Here is an 18,145-nt window from a genome sequence, read left to right as displayed (position 1 = left end):
GAGTAGTCAAATTTGTAGGGATGAAAAGCAGAATGGCAGCTCCCCGGGGCTGGGGGAAGGGAGGTGTGGGGAGTTAGTGTTTAATGGGTGCAGGGTGGTAATTTGGGCTGACAAAAAAGTTCCTGACATGGACAGTGGTGATGGTGGTACCACAGTGTGCATGTGCTTACTGTCTCAGAATTGTATGCTTAAACCATGGTTATGATGGTCAGTTATGGTCTCTCAGCAAGTTCTCCAGACTTGCTCAGGAGGAGGCCATCTCCCAGGCCCTCGGGCCTCTGCTACCACTCTTGTCAAATCTCAGCACAAGGACAGAGCCTAGATCAGGTCATGTAAGCCATTTATTGGTTTGTTTTAAAAATATGTATTTTATTTATACATGAAGTTTGGTGAGAAGTGCTCGATTAGTTCAGACAACATCTGGCACTTGATGTCTGTCCTTCCTTCCTTTTTCCTACTCTCTTCTCCCCTCCTGCTGGTCATTGTGCAGTTCTGGAAATTAAAAAGGTGACAGCCAGGCTAAAAGCTAAGGGTTGGGTCTAGCTCACCTCCCGCCCCCAACCACACCGTCTGCAGCCAGCCCCAGGCACCTGTCTCAAAGCTCCCGGGCTGTCCACACACACAAAACCACAGTCTCCTTCCGGCCAGCTGGGCTGGCAGCCCGGCCTGCCTCCCAACCGCATTCCTGCCTGTGCAGCGGGCGGTGAGCACCCAGGAGGGGCACATACCTCTCCAAGCCTTGAGAGCAAAGCATAGAGATCTACAAAAATAGGATTTCCACTTGGAGAAATGTCGCTGGGACAGTTAAACCATGTCCCACACTGGACTCAAAGGGAACACAGGAGAAGAGAACTAGATCTGTCAGGGGCATGGGTTGGGTCTGGGGTTGCCACCAAGGGAACTGGGGTGACAAGAAGAAACATAATACTTTACTCTCCGGCAATGCCCCCTTCAGCACTGCCACAAATGTCCAGCCCTCCAACAGCTCGGCGAGGTAGGTTAGGAGCAGCCAGCCCAGAGTGGGCAGGTGAGACTGAGGTGGCCTGGGAGGCATGTGCCCGGTGGGGCTCTGTGGGAGAGCTGGACTGGGGCAGCCAAGCCCCTGTCTGCTCAGGCTCTGCCAGTTGACCCTGTTACCTCAGGGTGACAGTTCTCTATGTTAAAAGATTTGCATATGCTAAATAGGATTGTCAGCAGCTGAAGAGGTCCTGGGGGTGATTGGACTAGTAAAATATTTTTCCCTGAAAAAGCCTTTTCACAAGACCTACGGGACCACCTGGATCTTGCCCCAAAGAGGTCCTGTGTGTGGGTGCCATCAGGATCCCGGGCTGAGCCAGAGGCTGGGCCTGACCACAGTGCCCCCTCTCTCAAAGGAGCCATGGTTCATTCCCCTCTAAGGGCATGAGAACTGGGCCTGACCATCCCTTTCCCTGCACAGGGCGCAGGGCCAAGCTCCTCTCCCCACTCCCATGTCTCTGTGTCTGGAGAGGAGCTGGGGACCACACAGAAAACTCCTCCGCGTATGGTCCAGAGAGCCCTGGGAGATGGCCAGTTTCCTCTCTTCAGGCAGGCTGAGGGGCCACCATGGCTCAGGGCTGGTGAACTTCTTAGACCCAAACCCACATGGCTCAGCCTTCTCTTCCCTTGGCCGGCTGGGCAGGGCCTGCCAGGTTCCAGGAGCGAGGACAAGCTGTATGCTAGGCCATGAGTGGGGCTGGCACCCTTGTGTCCTTTGGTTTTAAGGTTAATACTCTTACAGGAGGGGAAGAAAAGGCAACTATCAGTGACTAGGGCCAGCCCTGGGACCCAGGCCACTCTCCTCTGGAAGCCTTTTATTTTTGTAGGACTGACAATATGACCTGCGTGAAAACACAGGGGGAAAATGGGACCTTGGAGACAATAGAAGGCCAGAGTGAGCCCCGTGGACAAGAACCCCATCCTTGGGGGGCTGGCAGGGAAAGGCCTGTCTCCCTTAGGCTGGGAGCCTGGGTCCCATGGCCTGTGTCTGGCCTCCGTGTGTGAAGACTATGTGTGTGTGCTTGTGTGAGTGGAGGGTTCGGCCCTCCCAGCATCTCAGGTCAAGTGGGAGGGGGACCCCATTTGACCCCTGGGCAGTGAAGACCTGTGGGAGCCACACTGGATTCCACTTCTGCTTTGAGAACAGAGTTCCGGCTGCTCCATAGACACTCGTTTAGGGTTAAGAAGAGACAGCGTGAATTGCTGCCCATGTCCATGGAAAAATCCTTAGTTCTTTGCTCAAGTAAAAAAATATCAAATATAATAAATTTATGAAAGCCCATTCACAACATATACAGTCTCAGTTTTATATTTTGCCTCAGCAGCTGGGATGAAGTTGCTTTCCAGAGCCCCAGGGCATTGCCTGACCAGACCAGGTCACAGGTCTGTCTGAGGCCTCTAAGCACAAGCCAACTGCTCCAGCTGTCCACGCGGTGCCACAGAACTCTGCCTGGTTGATCCACAGGGCCGAGTCCCATTTCTTACTCCCAAAGCCAGGAAGGCCCCAGGCTGGTTTGTGACTGACTGCATTTAGGTTTGCCACGGTGAAAAAGGCTGCTTTTCAGTGTGTCCTGGCCAGCCAGGCCAAGGCTCACACGATGGACTCACGGTCCCTGTCTGGAGACGGGGGGAAGTCGGCGAGATCTTCGCTGTGGCTGTAGTCAGACCCTCGCACCTGGAGGTTATCGCTGGTGGCTCTAGTGACACTGTCATAGGAGGGTGGGAAGGAAGTGGAGGAGATGGAGGAGCTGGAGGGTGGGCCAAGGGGTCGAGAGAAGTTCTCACTCATCATGTAGGCGATGAGGCCCTCTCGCTCAGGGGCATCCTCTTCAGAGAGGCCGCTGCCTGCCTGCTGACGGAAGAGGAAGGAGGCATGCTTCAAAGAGCGTTGCAGCAGGTGCCTGCGGAAGGCCCTCTGGATAACCGTGGCTGACACCTCTTCGTGCTTGCGCCGGAGTGTGGTGGTGATGGGCTCATAGGAGATCTTGGATGGGTTGGCTGCCATGAACTTCTCCTCCATCTGGATCTTCAGGGCGTCCATCTCCCCAGACTCCCCCAGGACCCTTTTGGTGAAGGCAAAGAGGATGTCCATGCAATGGATGCGGTCCCCACTCACCATGGGCAGGTCCATGTTGATGAGGCTTATCTGGTTGGGCTTGGCGATACGAAGTGGCTCAGACAGGGCATCGGCAAAGTCAGACAGGACCGAATACTCAATAAACTGAGTGGCCTCTGGGTCAAACTTCTCCCAGATCTCATAGAACATGTCAAAGTCATCCTCACTCAGGGGCTCGGTGCTCTCCTCTGTGGCCACGCTGAAGTTCTCCAGGATGATGGCAATGTACATGTTGACCACAATGAGGAAGGAGATGATGATATAGGTGGTGAAGAAGAGGATGCCCACAGCTGGGCTCCCGCAGTCCCCCCGAGAGCCATTGCTGTTGGGCAGAGTGGGGTCGCAGTAGGGTGGCCCAGTATTGAGGATGGGGCTGAGGAGGCCATCCCAGCCGGCCGACGTGGTGATCTGGAAGAGGCACAGCATGCTGTTGCCGAAGGTCTGGAAGTTGAACATGTCATCAATGCCAGCCTCCCACTTGACATAAGCGAAGTTGGCCATGCCAAAGATGGAGTAGATGAACATGACGAGGAAGAGCAGCAACCCAATGTTGAAGAGGGCAGGCAGGGACATCATGAGGGCAAAGAGCAGCGTGCGGATCCCCTTGGCTCCTCGGATCAGTCTGAGGATGCGGCCAATTCGGGCCAGGCGGATGACTCGGAAGAGCGTCGGGGAGAAGAAGTACTTCTGGATGATGTCCGAGAGCACAGTGCCTGTGGGAAACAACAGAGACTGTGGCTACTGGTGGCACCTCTGTCTTCCAGCCAGCATCCCTGTGCAGGGGGTGGGGGTGGGGGTCTCTATGGCAAGGAGCCAAGGAGAGGCGGCCCTTCCAGGATTGCGTCCACTGGGCATGCTAGGACTCTGCCTGCTTCTGTCTGTCTGAGTCTCTATCTGTCTGCATCTGTGACCCAGAAAAATGGGTCCTTTTCAGGGTTCCTTCTCAGCCCCCTCATTCCTTAATCTTCAGTGTGTACCTGCACAATAGAGCTGTCCTAGGCCCATCTTCTACATCTTGGGTTCTCAGGCCAGAGGGGATCTGCTTAGCATCCTGCCCACCGAGCTTGGATCAGAACTCAGGTCTTTTAGCTCCTTGCTATTCAAAGTGTGGTTTGAGGACCAGCAGCCTTGGGATCTCCTGGGTGCTTATTAGAAATGCAGAATCTCAGCTCCACCCCAGCCCATTGCATCTTAAGAAGCCCAGATGATTTGTGTGCCCATCGAAGGGCATGAAACACTGGTGCAGAAATCAGTGCTCCCTGATGCCACGCCATGGCCAGTGTCTTCTCTCAGCTTCTCTGTGATGGTTCTTATCACTCTCCTAACTCTGCCTCCTTTGAGGGCGTCGCTACCCCTGGGTCTCCTGTGACTACCTGGGTTTGGAGTTTTAAGGGGCATGGATATAAATCATGGAATAAAGAGTGAAATAAACTTGTCTTATATGGCCCAAGTTCCCTTTCCAGACTCCTTATATAACAATGTCACTGACTGACATGGGTCCAGTGTTTACGATCACTGGGGCAATGGGCTGAGCACTTTATAGCCATCATTTCATTTAGTCCTTCCCATTGTCCTAGGAAGTGAGCAGATGCCATCATCCTCATCTTCTAGAAGAGGAAACAGAGGTGAGGTAACTTACCCAAGTTGCCACCTAGTGAGTGAGAAGCTGGGATTTGACTGAGACATTCGGGCTCCAAGTTGATCTCTTAACCACTCCTCCTCTCTGGTACCGCCCAAACAGCGGGCCAGGAGATGATCCCAAAGTACATGCTGAACCTTCCAAAGTCTCTGAGACCGTCCCTCAATGGTTCCATTCCTGCTGCTGACATCCTGCATTCTCTGAAGCTCCTCTCCAGTCCCATAAGGCACGCTCTCACCCTCATCTTGCTTGAGACCCCCCAGAGATTCCTGACCCTACTTTGTGCTTCCATCTGCCTGTCACCATAGCCACAGCAGTGCCTGCCTTAGCCCCTGCATTATCCTTTACATTTACCAGAGGCGGAGGTTGTATATGGCAGAAAGATGAAAGTAACAGTCACCGCAAGGCAGAGCCCCAGGGGGTTAGAGTTAGAGTTTGGGCTCTGAGCACAAGTGACAAAAGAAAAAATATAAGTAAACCGGAACTTCATTAACATGTAAAACTTTTGTGCTTTAATAGACACCACTAGAAAATGAAAAAATGCACAGACTAGGAGAAAATACTTGTAAGTCATATATCTGATAAGAGACTACGACCCAGAATATGTAAAGAACTCTTACAACTCAACAATAAAAAGAAAAATAACCAAATTAAAAAATGAGCTAAGGATCTGAATAGAGATTTCTCCAAGGAAGATATATAAATGACCAACACGCACATGGAAAGATGTCCTGCATCGTTAGTCATCAGTCATTTGCTTTTGCAGACCAAAACCTCAGTGAGATATCACTTCATACCCACTAGGAGGGCTCCTATAAAAAGAATGCAGGCAATAACAAGTGTTGGTAACGGCGAAATAATTGGAATCCTCATACATTGACAGCGAGAATGTAAAAAGGTGCAGCCATATTGAAAAACAGTTTGGTGGTCCCTCAAAATTTTAGATAAGTGGTTTTCAGGGGTGAGGGAGAGGGGAAATGAATGGGGATTGACTATTAAATGGGTAGAGTTTCCTTTGGGGAAAGGAATATATTCTAAAATTAGATAGTGGTGATGGTTGCAAAGCACTGTGCATATACTAAAAAACACTGAATTGTATACTTTAAAGTGACTTTAAAGTTAACCGTGAATTTTATGGTATATGAATTATGTCTCAGTAAAGTTGTTATATAAAAAAAAGATCTGGGCTCCGAGGTCAAACAGACATGGGTCAGGATTGGGTCTCTGCTTCTCCCTAGCTGTACAATCTCCCTCCTTTGGTGCTGAATTGACTGGGTGAATTGCATGAGGCAGGTGATGTCTGAAGGAGTCTGGCATACACCTTGGCAGTTAGCTCCAGAATTTTCCATCTTCAGGGATAATTTCTACACTGGAGGGCCACCTATCCCCCCATCCCTGGGGACCCACATCATCCTGAGTGAGCTTCCTTCTCCTTCAACCTAAGTGCAGGCAGAATTAGCCTCCACAGCACCCACTCCCATTCCCAGACTCATCCTTGAAGCTCTCTAAGCAGTTAGAGAACTGTGTTCCCAGGTCCTCTGGAGGGTGGGGCCAGGAGCGAGTTGCTGGGTCCTCTGCCAGGTTGGTCTCCTTGGCCCAAGTGGGCCCTTCTAGATAAGTTCTCTCTGGAGAGGTGTGTGTGCGCGTATGTGTGAGGGGAGAAGGGGGGTGAGAAATGCACTGAAAAAATAATGAAAGAAGCTAGGGTTGTACGTGGCATTTGGCAGAGACCCAGGGGCTAGAGGAGAGGCCTGGCTGGGGAGGGCTTCTCTGTCCAGGTGACTTGTATACCCACCCACGATGGAGAGGATGACAACCACGAAGTCGAAGATATTCCAGCTGTTGGTGAAGTAATAGTGGCGCAGGGCGGCCAGCTTGACAATACACTCGCCTGTGAAGATGGCCACAAAGAGCAGGTTGATCTTGGCCAAGATGTTGATTTTCTCGGGACTTTGGTCATCTGTCTCCACCATCATGGTCACCATATTCAAGCAGATCAGAAACATGATGGTGACGTCAAAGGCCTGCTTGGTCACAATGTCGAATATGAAGCCCTGGTACTTGTTCTGAAAGGAGAGGCAAATGGAAAGTGCTCAGCAGGGCCCTCGGGGAGGCTGGCAAATGCCTGTTGCTGCCTCTCATCCCAGACCACCCACCCTCCCACTCTACCCTCTAGTGAGCCCAAAGCCCCTGCCACACTGCCACAGATAGTGTAGAGGAAAAAGTCCTGGAGGCTAAAGCCACTGGCTATCCTGCTGAAATGCTTCCTGGGCTTCAAGGCCCATCCCCAGAGCTCCATCTTCCATGAGGCCTTCCATGATGGATCTTCATGGAGAGATTGTTCCTGCCCTGAGCATCCTTAACACACTGTTCATTGTGCTTCCCTTTTAGTTCCCACAGTCTGAAGGCTCAAGGGCAAATTTAAACTTCAACCTTAGTAATTATGTCAGTGCTTAGATTAATATATTTGCTCCACTTTTTTATGGAATTTTATTTATTCTACTAACCGTATTTGTATGTGTCTTTAATTGTAAATCAGCCCAGATTACTTGGGGGAAGAAATAAGATTATATATATATTTCTTCTATTCTCCCACTTGGAAAAGATTATAAATAACACACACACACACAGACACACACACACACACAACTTTTTGGATAATGGCTTGATTGGGCCAAGGGAGTCAGTCTTGGAGAGGACCCCGCTCTCCAGAGCTCTTGGCTCTCCCCACCAGGTGACTCAGGAATCCGGCTCCCTGACTGTTTTGCGGGTCCAAGGATGAGGCTCTGAGTGGGGTGGGGTGGGGCTGTGAAGGCTGCACTGCTTTTCCTGGGGAAAGCCTGCATGCTTGAGGGGAAGGAGGAGATTCGCTCAGATACAGAGGGTTCCTGTGGATGGGGAGTGTCCTGGGATGCTACATCCTTATCATACCTTCCTCCCTATCTGTATGAGGCTGGGACCTCTCTTCATGATCAGACATCTGATAGCGCCCCTCAGGCTGGGCTGAAAGACTGTGAAGCAGCCCTGATGGCTGGCTGTGTGGCACGAAAGCTTCCCAGGGACCCCAGAAGATCCTCCCCACTCCCACAAAACCAGGAGCCTGGCTCACCAGGGGCCGCGGGATGGGCTTCTGGGGCTTCTTGGAGCCCAGCTTCTTCATGGCATTGTAGTACTTCTTCTGCTCCTCTGTCATGAAGATGTCCTGGCCCCCTAAGTGCAGAGAGAAGGCACCAACCTCATTCTGGGGTTCTCAGAGGCCCCAGCATGGAGGGCACCAGGATCTTGCCTTCTTGATGAGGATGCCAGGATCGACCACCTCCTGGCTTCCTCTCCTGGACAAAATATGTCCCTATTCTGCGCCATAGATTCTTCCCCAAATCTATTTATCCAGGAACCCTGTCCCCTTTCACCTTGAGATCTCTCTGGCTTTATGACCTGCAAATCCAGTATCCACCCTCCACCCTTTCCCTCCCAGCTCAACCAGCCTTCAGGTTCTCTCTTTTCACTTGGTTTGCCTACAACCCAGTCATAGCCTCTCTGACGAAGCTCTGGGAAGACCCAGGGCCTCTGCACAGGCCTTACCCATGACCTCTGATCATGGACCAGGTGAACAGTTGCAGCTCTCACCCCAGCTTCTCCCAGGAGTCTCATCTCTCAAGTGGATTAGGGCAGGCATGGGGCCTCCCACCAAAGCCCCTTCTTACCTTCTTACAGGCCTAGGTGTGTTACATCCCTGGACACACCCTTCTCCCCCAACAGGGAAGGTGAGATGGGACCTGGAGCCTGAATGGCCCCTCAATCCCCTGGCACCCGGCCCTGCCCTGCCCAGCCCAGTGGGGAGCTGGTGCTCTACGTATCTTTTTCTTCTGTTGGTTGAAGTTGTCAATGATGACACCGATAAAGAGGTTCAGGGTGAAGAAAGACCCGAAGATGATGAAAATGACAAAATAGATGTACATGTAGAGGTTGTATTCCCACTGAGGCTGCTCTTCATACTGCGAGGGAGAAATTACACAGGGAGATCAGACAGGCTGGGGTCTCGGGGGGTCACATGGGGAGGGGAGGGGGGCAGAGGCAGAGGGCTGGCTAGGAGTGTCCATTCTGTGGGAGAGAGGGTGTATCTAGAGGAAGGTCACTAGCCCAGTTATGTGAGTCTGTGAGCCAGAGGTGGGTAGGGATAGAGGTGAGAGGAGTGGATGGTGGCAGGTAAGGACAGCAGACATGCTGAGCTCAGGGCTGGCAGAGTATCAGTGCCTGGCTCTGGCCCTGGGCCAATGGGAAGCTGGAGTACATGGGGACCTCTCTCAGTCTTGACTGAGCTGTCAGTGTGACCGGGTGGGGTGCTGGACAAAGAAGAAGCTTGATTTGCGTCTCTGTTGCTTCCACCCCATCCTCCTGGGGTAAAAGTCAGTAAACTACAGTGAGTTTAATTTGAAAAAACATTTGAGAATTCTGGGACTTCTTAGGAGACCAAGCAACCTTGCCCCAGAGCCAGGCTTGGGCATTCCAGAGAGGCTGAACTCCAGAGTGACACGAGATCTTGCCCTTGTGGGCTGGGCTTTCAGATGCAGACACTGATTCCCTGGTGGCCAAGCAACCAGGAGCCTCAGGTGCCTGACTTGGTGGAAGAAGCCACTGTGGCAACCTACCCCCCTGGAGTCCACAGCTGCATACATAATGTCCATCCAGCCTTTAAATGTTGCCTGGGAGGAAAAGACAAGATTAAGACAATCATTTAATTCTGCACCTCGCTTGAGCTACTTAGGGCTCTGGTCTGGACAGATGAAGCCAGAAGCAAGCTTCTTATGAAAAGCAAGCCACCCCCCCTCACCCCTTCAGCAGCATCTAAATGCCTGGGTGGTCAGAGAAAGACTTTGTTTAGCACTAGGGGTGGGGAGGGGAAGCAGCTGAGCAGATGCCCCAAGAAGGCCATGCAGCAGGGAATAAGCTTCTTGATTGAGGCCAAGAGTCTGAGGGGGCTTGCAGGAGGTCTTCCCTTCAGATCCACCCTCATTTCCATTTCTAACACATCACAGAATCCTGACAGTGATTCTGTCAGGGAGACAGAGGTGGAACTTAGACTGTGTGTTCTAGAACTCCGACTGTGTGTTCTAGAACTCCAGGGCTGACTGGTCTCCTTTGTCCTACATCTCAGAGAACCATGTGGCTTCTGCTCCATGGACTTTCAAGGGAAGTTCCCGAAGAATCTCAACCTTCCCTTGTACTTAAGGGGGTTCTTTTGTCAATGTTGTGTTGGTAAATGGTTGACAGCTGACATCCCAGAAGAAAAGAAAAAAACCCTGATTGTTGGTTTGCCAATTTCTCTTGTGTAAATATTCTCACCATGGTCGATTTCAGGTTACCAATGTGAAGTTACTCAATGGAGTTGAGAAGAGATGCATAAGAGCTTAGCATTATGGTACTCCCACTGTACAGACATAATAGATGTAAAAAGCCTCAAGAGCGTAGATGATAATACTAAAATGTAATGATGAATCTTGAGTATTTATTACCTTTGTTTTAATATCATTTAGTTAATTTTATAAGTTTATAGAATTCAATTTTTTATAATGGCTGTATTTAATAAACAGCTTGCAAAATTTCTGATAATGTAACAATGAGCTTTTGTGAGCCGGCACAAGCTGGCTCCAGCATACTACACCAAGGGAGTAAAGAGGGAGGCTGAACCAGAGAGGGCCCTAGTGCTGGTGGCATTGTCTGCCCTAGTCTGGGCTGCTACGCAGAAAGACCCCAAGAGACACGCTTGGTGTGAGACTGACTCCCCAGTGAAGTCTCATTTGTGTTTTTGGCCAAATCCAGTCCTGCCCCGAGCCTCTTTTTTTTTTTTTTTTTGAGACAGAGTCTCTCTCTGTTGCCCAGGCTGGAGTGCAATGGTGTGATCTCAGCTCACTGCAACCTCTGCCTTCCAGGTTCAAGTGATTCTCCTGCCTCAGCCTCCTGAGTAGCTGGGATTACAGGCGCGCACCACCACGACCAGCTAATTTTTATATTTTTAGTAGAGATGGGGTTTCACCACGTTGGCCAGGCTGGTCTCGAACTCCTGACCTCAAATGATCCACCTACCCCAGGCTCCCAAAGTGCTGGGATTACAAGTATGAGCTACCATGCCTGGCCTCCAAGCTTCCTTTCTAAGCACAAGCTCAGGTACACAAACTTCCTGTGTCTAAGAATTCTTATGAGGCAGGTAGGGCAGAAGGGGAAGCTAAGGCTGCTCATAGTAGGCAAGCTACTCCAGCTCCCTGTACCAAGAGGCCCTTGCCTATAAAGATAGGCCCAGAAATACTTTGGAAACTGCTGGGGACCACCCAAGGGTATGAGATATTTATGACTGAATTCTTCCCAAACACCGAGTGGCTTTGTCTGGAAAGGTGAGCCGTTCTTAGTCTATAAAAGGAGGTCTTTTCTTCCAAAGTTCTGACATTCTGAGGGACAGTTGCAGGAATAGACAGCTCCTTGGGTTTGGTACTAATCTACCGTTCTCCACTAGGCAGTGCAGGGGAGTCTCTGTGGGACTACCACTGGGACTTAAGGGATGGGTGGAGGTGTGAGTGGATGTATAAAGTTTCCAGGTGAGAGTCTGCTGAGTTTTCCTCTGCTTTGGGGACCACAGACAGGTGTCTGGGCTTAAGATTGGAACAGCAAGACAAGCAAGTTGCAGCTTTATGCATTGTGGTTCTGTTGCATTGGTCAAGGCTAATGGTAGGTTAATTTTATGGAATGTGTTATAATCTCTGAAGCCACCATATTCACAAAATCAGTGGAAACCCTAGAAGGATTGTGTGTGCTTAAACATTGCACATCAAAGATGGAAATTTTTTTTTTTTTTTTTGATGGAGTCTGGCTTTGTCGCCCAGGCTGGAGTGCAGTGGTGAGATCTCAGCTCACTGCAAGCTCCGCCTCCCGGGTTCATGCCATTCTCCCGCCTCAGCCTCCTGAGTAGCTGGGGCTACAGGCGCCCACCACCACGCCCGGCTAATTTTTTTTGTATTTTTAGTAGAGACAGGTTTTCACTGTGTTAGCCAGGATGGTCTCGATCTCCTGAACTCGTGATCCGCCCGTCTCGGCCTCCCAAAGTGCTGGGATTACAGGTGTGAGCCACCGCGTCTGGCCAGAAATATGTTCTTTCAAACAACACAAGGGCTAACACTATCTTTTATAACAGAGGGTGGCCACAGTCACAACTTTGCTAATAGTTCAGTTCCTGAGTAGTCTATGGTCTTTCATTTTTTAATCTGTGCCATCATACTGCCTTACTGATAACCTGAAGAGATCAACTTGACTACTGGCTGGGAGTCGGTTCTACAGCACCACAGACCATCCCCATACTCTGCAATTTGGAGAATGTGGTATCGGTTCTAGAACTAAAAGTCTGGGGATTTCCCAAGAAGCCAAATCCCTGGAGAGTCCTGAGCCTCCTTTGGGCACTGTGATCCTCCTGTGAAGATCCAGCATGGCCCCACTGCCCCCGCTCCTGCCCACATCATGGATGATGGCCATGCTGCTCAACAGCCATTGGGAGGAAGAAGTCCCTTCTCTCCAGGACTTACCACCTGCAGAAGGGCCAGGTATCCGGCCCCCACGTTGTCAAAGTTGACTTTCACCTTGGTCCAGTACAATTCTCCGGTCATGTTCAAGGACTCACACTGGCTCTTGTTGTTCACAATGGTGTAGTTCAAAGGCAAGTCTCCCTCTGTCTGGTTGATGCACCTCCCAAACTTCCCCGCGAAGAGGTTCACGCCCATGATGCTGAAGATGAGCCAGAAGATGAGGCAGACGAGGAGGACGTTCATGATGGATGGGATGGCGCCCACCAGGGCATTGACCACCACCTCAAGTGGACAGAGAAGTGGCTCAGTTCCTGGGGGTGCCCAGAGCACATGCCCTTTTCAAGACCCCCTGCCACCCCATGAAAGAATGAACTCCCTGGCTGCAGGGGGCTGTGCAGGTGGGTGTGCAGATCCCACACTCATGGGAGAGGCCAGCTCCATGGCCAGAAGAGCTGGTGGGGAGTGAGCGGAGTGCACCCCAGAGTCTGCTGTGGCTTCAGAACATCTGCTTTCCCTTCTTGGCCCTGCCCTGAATCTGTGATCTTTAAAATCTAATTTTCACCAAGGTGTGTGCTGGTTGAGGATACCAGCAACTTGATGGGAAAGGACCTCTCAAAACGTCCCCAAGACTGGGTTTCCTAACAATCCCACAAGTCCTTACATTTTTGGAGCTAAATTCTGGTTTATTTTAGGTTGTTGCTATTGGGATGGATGGGACCTCAGTGCAGTGTCTAGAGGGTGTTGTGGCAGTTCTCCAGTGCTCCCATAAGAGCAGAGCCAGAGAGCAGGTGGCATGGGTACTCCCCATGATACCCGCTCCCCAGTGAGGGGCTCTCAGATCCCATGGAGCCACAGCCTCATGCTCTGCATCTAAACTCACAACACCCTATAGAAGATTCCCTAATAGAGGCATTTGGGGCCCTCCACCCTACTCATAGATCAAGTCCCCAGCTGTCCATGCACCGGGAACACATGTGCCACACAGACTGGAGGTGAAGCTGGTGTGGACTGTGTGGTGTGGGCCAGATGCCAGGTTGGGGGATGCTGTTCCTCAGCAGGCACGCTGAACCCTGGAACAGGGTGGAAAACCCAGCTCTTAGGACACCAAACATCTGGGTATAGAGTGAGGTGGGGAAGCCCTGGGAGTTTGCCCTTGGCTGGCTCTGTGGCCAGTGGCTACCACAGAGGCATTCCTGGCACCTAGTGTCTCATTGCATCCCTCTGGAATCAAATGTCCTTGCTCCCAAAGAGACATTTAACTCTGAATATTATCTTGTGGATGGTTTCCCACCAGGAATAAGCTATGTGTGTCTCCATGGATTGGGGGTGTGGGCAAGGTTCAAAGCCATCAACCAACTGGTAGGCTGAGCTGTGTAATGGTGCCTGCTGGGTCAGTGAGAGACAAACAAACATGTCTTCTGAAGCCACACAGAACTGATGTGTTTTGTTAAAAAAACACCTCACACAAGTACACACAAACACACACATGTGTATTTGTTTTCTTGCTATATATCTTGGCTGATGTTTTTCTTGGTGTGCTTTCAAATCTGCCTTATCTGCTCTCATTCTTTGGTAAAATGTGGTGACTTGAAAAATGCATAGGGATCTGCACTAGGAAAATGGTACACAGGAGATCACTAAGCACATGGTCATTTCCTCTACAGCCTCTGTCTGATGCTGGGAATGCAGCTTGCTCTATGCCTCTTCCCTCACCCTCCCGACCACAGCCCCACTGCCCATCACAGACAGAGGGCTGGCAGCCTGTGTCTGCCAGGAGGCAGGGCATGCAGAGGGGCACAGAGAGTGGGCACACACAGATGCAGCCCTGCAGGATAGCAGAAGCACAGGGGCCCTGTGCCAGTGGCCTGGGGTGTAGCTGAGACCCCTGTGCCCAGCAAGTCTTGCTTCCTCTCCTTTGTCCGGTGCTGTCCCAGCCCTCACGGGAGCTCACAGGGCTGGAGGGTGAGCCCTGGCGGTGGGTTCTCACAGCTGCCTACCTTCAGGGTGCCTCCATGCCCAGCTGTGCCTCTCCTGGAGGTACTGGGCCATGCTTCTACCAAGTCAGCCTTGGCCACAGTCTCCACGGCCATAGGACATCAGAAGCACAGGGAGGGGCCCGGGATGGCAGTGGGCTGGGCCTGTGGGTCAGCAAGCTGAGGCTGGGGGTCCCTCCGTGGGACCGCCTCCCACTCCCTGGTGGGAAGGCAGCTGCCTCTCTTACCCTCATGCCCTCAAATCGTGACAGAGCTCTCAGGGGGCGGAGTGCACGCAGTGTCCGCAGTGACTTGATGGGGCCCATCTCGGCAAAGCCCAGGGTGTTGGCCACCAGGCTGACCAGAGAGACCTGGGGGAGGCAAAGTAGAAATGGGGAGGATGGGAACAGCTCCTCACTGTTGGGGACAGACAGTAGGGCTCCTGGCCCCCTAAGATGGTGCTGGGTGCGAGAGAGCCACAGGCCTCCCGTGTCCACTCTTTATTAGTCCTGCGGTGGACTGTCATCACAGGCCAGCTCTGCACTGGGCCAGACTTCCCGGGGCCCAAGCTGGGGCGAACCCAAGAGTGTCCTGGCTTCTGGGCCTTTACTGAGAGGCTGCTATGTGTACTTCACATACATGCTCTTTAATAACCCTACTAACCCTGCGATGTTGCGATGCATCACCTCTATTCTACAGATGGGAAAACTGAATTCCAAAGCCACTCTGCTGGTGTGGCAGAGCAGGGACACAAAGCCTGGGCTTTTGGTCTTCACATTCTTTCCTTCAATTCCAATTCTTGGACCTGTCTCCTTCCCCAAAGAAGCCTTTTTTGGGAAAGCAGAGGCGGTCCTGGGTTAAGTAGGAGCAAATAGACAATCGTGGGGCATTTCCCCAAGGCCAGACTGTGCAGCATTTCAACGTCTTCAAAGAAGGAAAGCAAAGGTGGGGACTCGGTGGCACCAGGAGCCTCAGCTCTCTGTTCCCTCTGCCCCACCCCTCCCAGGGCACTTCCACTCTGTGGATTTTATCCTTCTAAAGCTCCGTGGGCATGCACTCCCTTCTTACGTCACCACTGGCCTGTGATCACAGTCCAAAAATGGCCTCCTGCCTGACCTCCCCTGCAGTCACCATCAACACCATCCTGGTGCTCAGGCCAGCCTGGGTTTCGGAGAGGCTTGGGGCAGAGGCCTGACTCCCACAGCCTCCTCCCAGTCTTGGCAGCACCAGGGGAGGGAGCTGAGCAAAGAGGCCAGGGGAAGGAAGACATGCCAGACTGATTTCTGTGTTGCCCCCACTCACCCCTCAAGGATGCTGGGCTATTGGCCCCCAATCCTGGAGAGTCGGGGGGCATCTCTCAGGGACCTCTCCTTGAGGGCAGGACCTCCAGAGTGCCAGGTCCAGCTGGTCTGCCTGCCCAGTTCCTAACAGGCTGTCTTGCGGTCTCTGTTCTTTCCAAAGCTTGCCCCGTCTGCCTCAGCGATGGCCTCCCGTCTTAGGTGACGGCAACTCCATCCCTCCAGCTGTGCAGGCCACAATCCTTGGCGTCCTCCCTGCCTCCTCTCTGTCTCTGACACCCTGTGTCTAACCCATCAGGATTTCCTGTTGGCTCTGCCTTCAAAATACGTCTGAAGTCCAAATATTTCTCACCACTTCTACTGCCACCGTCCTGGCCTGGCCACCATTGTCTCTCCCTGGATCATGGCCTGAGCCTCCTAACTCTTCTCCCTGCTTCTACTCATTCCTCTCTACCCCTGCCTCCATGACCGAGTGACCCCTAAAGAAAATCAGTCAGTTCACGGCACTCTTCTGTTCAGAGCCTTCCAATTCCGCCCCCCTACCCCCATTTCATTCTAAAAGCCCATATTTTTTCAAAGGCAGCAATCTGGCTGCATCCCCTGCAATCTGGCTTCATCTCCTGCACTTCCTTCTGCTCAGTGGCTCTAGCCTCCCTGCATTTCCCCCAGTATGCCAGGCGTGCTCCTGACACACGGTCCTTGCACTGCTCTTCCAACCTCTGCCTGGAATGTCTGCCAGACATTGGCCTGGCTAACCCCAACTTCAAACCCGCTCAAATGTTACCAAAGTGGGCTACTCTGATCATCCTATTTAAAAGTGGCAACCTGCACCTTCCCCTCAACCCCACCCTTCCCAAGTTCTCTTTGCTCCATGGTAGATACCACTTTTTCACATAATGTAAAAGTGGCTTATTGATTATGCTGATTGTTTGTAGCCACCTTCCTCCATGTGGGGAAGAGTTTTTATTTTGTTCCCTAAGATCTCCAGCACCATAACAGTGCTTGCACACAGTAGAGACCCAATAGCATTTAGTGAAAAATAATGCAGAATTCATCTTGGAAACATCCTTCCCTAAACTCTGAGGCCTGAGACAAACTTTCCCATGAAGCACGCAGATGGGGTAGGGGCACAGCAGCGTGGCCAGTGTCAAGAAAGCTGGATTCCACACCCACTTCCTTCTGCTTAGCCTTGGGCAAGGCCCCTCCCTGCTGTGAGCCTTGGTTGCCTTCTCCACAGGCTCCTTCTCCTCTCTTGGGCCTGAGCAGGGAAGCACTGCCGGTTCCCTTTCCCCTGCCTTGGCTCTGCCTCCCCAAGGTGGCCAGTGGCTGGTGGGTGCTTCCCCAGAAGTCTGTGCAGAGTCCTGCTGGCCTGCCTTGCAGGAGACCCTCAGCAGGCCCAACTGCCCAAGATGCTGCAGGAACAGCGTGTCAGGGAGCCTCAGGGCTTAGCTGCCAGGATCCCAGGCCCTCCCATAGTCCCTCAACGGGGAGACCTCAGGGGCCTCTGCTTCATCTCAGGGAGGCTCTGAGGGCTGGGCCGGGCAGTCCAGTGTGTCTAGAGCTCTCCTTGCCCCCCTTCCACCCCAGCACCCCCTCACCCCAACATTAGCATCCTCTTGGCCACCTGGGAAAGAGGCCTGGACTACAGGTCCAAGGACCTGGATCTGTGTCTCTCTGTGCATCCCCTCTAGCCCAAGGCGCTCTGCCACCATGGCCACCCACAGTTTGACCTCCCACCCAGCCTTGGTAGCCTCAACCTGGACTCTGGCCAGGCTTACTGGGGGCTGAGCCTCTGAGTGGGGTATGGAGACTGCACAGGCCTGAGCCTGTTCTCTAACCACAGGAAGGATAGCTCCTGCTGGTTTGCAGAGCCCGATGTCAAGGCCAGAAGCCATCAGCAAACCCGGCGCCTTCTGGAAAGCCCTTTTCAGTCTGCAGATACTGACCCCCACTCTGTTTTGTTCGATCCCCCAGAGAGGTCCCTCCATCTGTACCCTTTGCCTTCACTTCCTTTGTCCTCAGTGAGTGCAAACCCAGGCCTGCCCTGCACTGACCCGTTTCTCTCTGCTTGGCTACTCTCCCTCTTGACTGATGTCAGGCCCCCTCTCAGACCCTGCATTCATGCTGCCTGGCACCCAGCAGTGTCTTGGGGCCTGGGTAGCTGTGGGGCAGGGGCTTCACACTCCATCTGCCAACCGGGTGTTCAGAAGCCACGCTGACCTCCTGCCCCAGGCCCTCCTTGGACACAGCCTGGGCAGGCAGCCCTCACAGCTACCCGATCATCTAGGGCAGCAACCCAGAGCCCCTGAGCCAGTGTTCATGGCTTCCTCCTCCTCTGGGGTGACTCCACCCCTCTCTCATCCTCCCCAGCCAGTACCTTCTCCCTGAGCTGGAGGCTCTCCCCTGCCTGCCCAGCATCCTTTCAGCAGCCTTCTACCCCTGGCATGTGTGCATGGAGGCTCTGAACTGTCCTCCTCGTGTGTGCATGGAGGCTCTGAACTGGCCATCTGTCTAGTGGGCCTGATGGACACTTA

The 18,145-nt window shown here is 52.4% G+C and overlaps 1 protein-coding gene across 10 annotated transcripts in view; it reads right to left on the bottom strand.

The window, feature by feature from the left end:
* Positions 1 to 328: 328 nt before the first annotated feature.
* The window catches only part of SCN5A (sodium voltage-gated channel alpha subunit 5), a 101,704-nt gene continuing 83,887 nt past the window's right edge, over positions 329 to 18,145 (bottom strand). For 4 of the 10 annotated variants that reach the window (XM_055282544.2, XM_055282603.2, XM_055282535.2 and 1 more), the window contains 7 exons: positions 14,562 to 14,684; positions 12,341 to 12,622; positions 9,422 to 9,475; positions 8,630 to 8,767; positions 7,882 to 7,986; positions 6,568 to 6,838; positions 329 to 3,846 (listed from right to left, as the gene is read on the bottom strand). In XM_055282544.2, coding sequence (XP_055138519.2) covers positions 2,609 to 3,846; positions 6,568 to 6,838; positions 7,882 to 7,986; positions 8,630 to 8,767; positions 9,422 to 9,475; positions 12,341 to 12,622; positions 14,562 to 14,684 — 2,211 coding nt within the window. In that variant the 3' untranslated portion in view covers positions 329 to 2,608. Of the gene's footprint in view, positions 3,847 to 6,567; positions 6,839 to 7,881; positions 7,987 to 8,625; positions 8,768 to 9,421; positions 9,476 to 12,340; positions 12,623 to 14,561; positions 14,685 to 18,145 lie in introns of all 10 variants that reach the window. The other 6 variants (XM_055282551.2, XM_055282593.2, XM_055282569.2 and 3 more) reach the window with 4 other exon arrangements.

This window comes from Symphalangus syndactylus, chromosome 1, assembly GCF_028878055.3.
Source record: "Symphalangus syndactylus isolate Jambi chromosome 1, NHGRI_mSymSyn1-v2.1_pri, whole genome shotgun sequence".
NCBI lineage: Eukaryota > Metazoa > Chordata > Mammalia > Primates > Hylobatidae > Symphalangus > Symphalangus syndactylus.
Note: the sequence above shows the minus strand (reverse complement) of the source record. Positions and strands in the feature narration are given on the sequence as shown.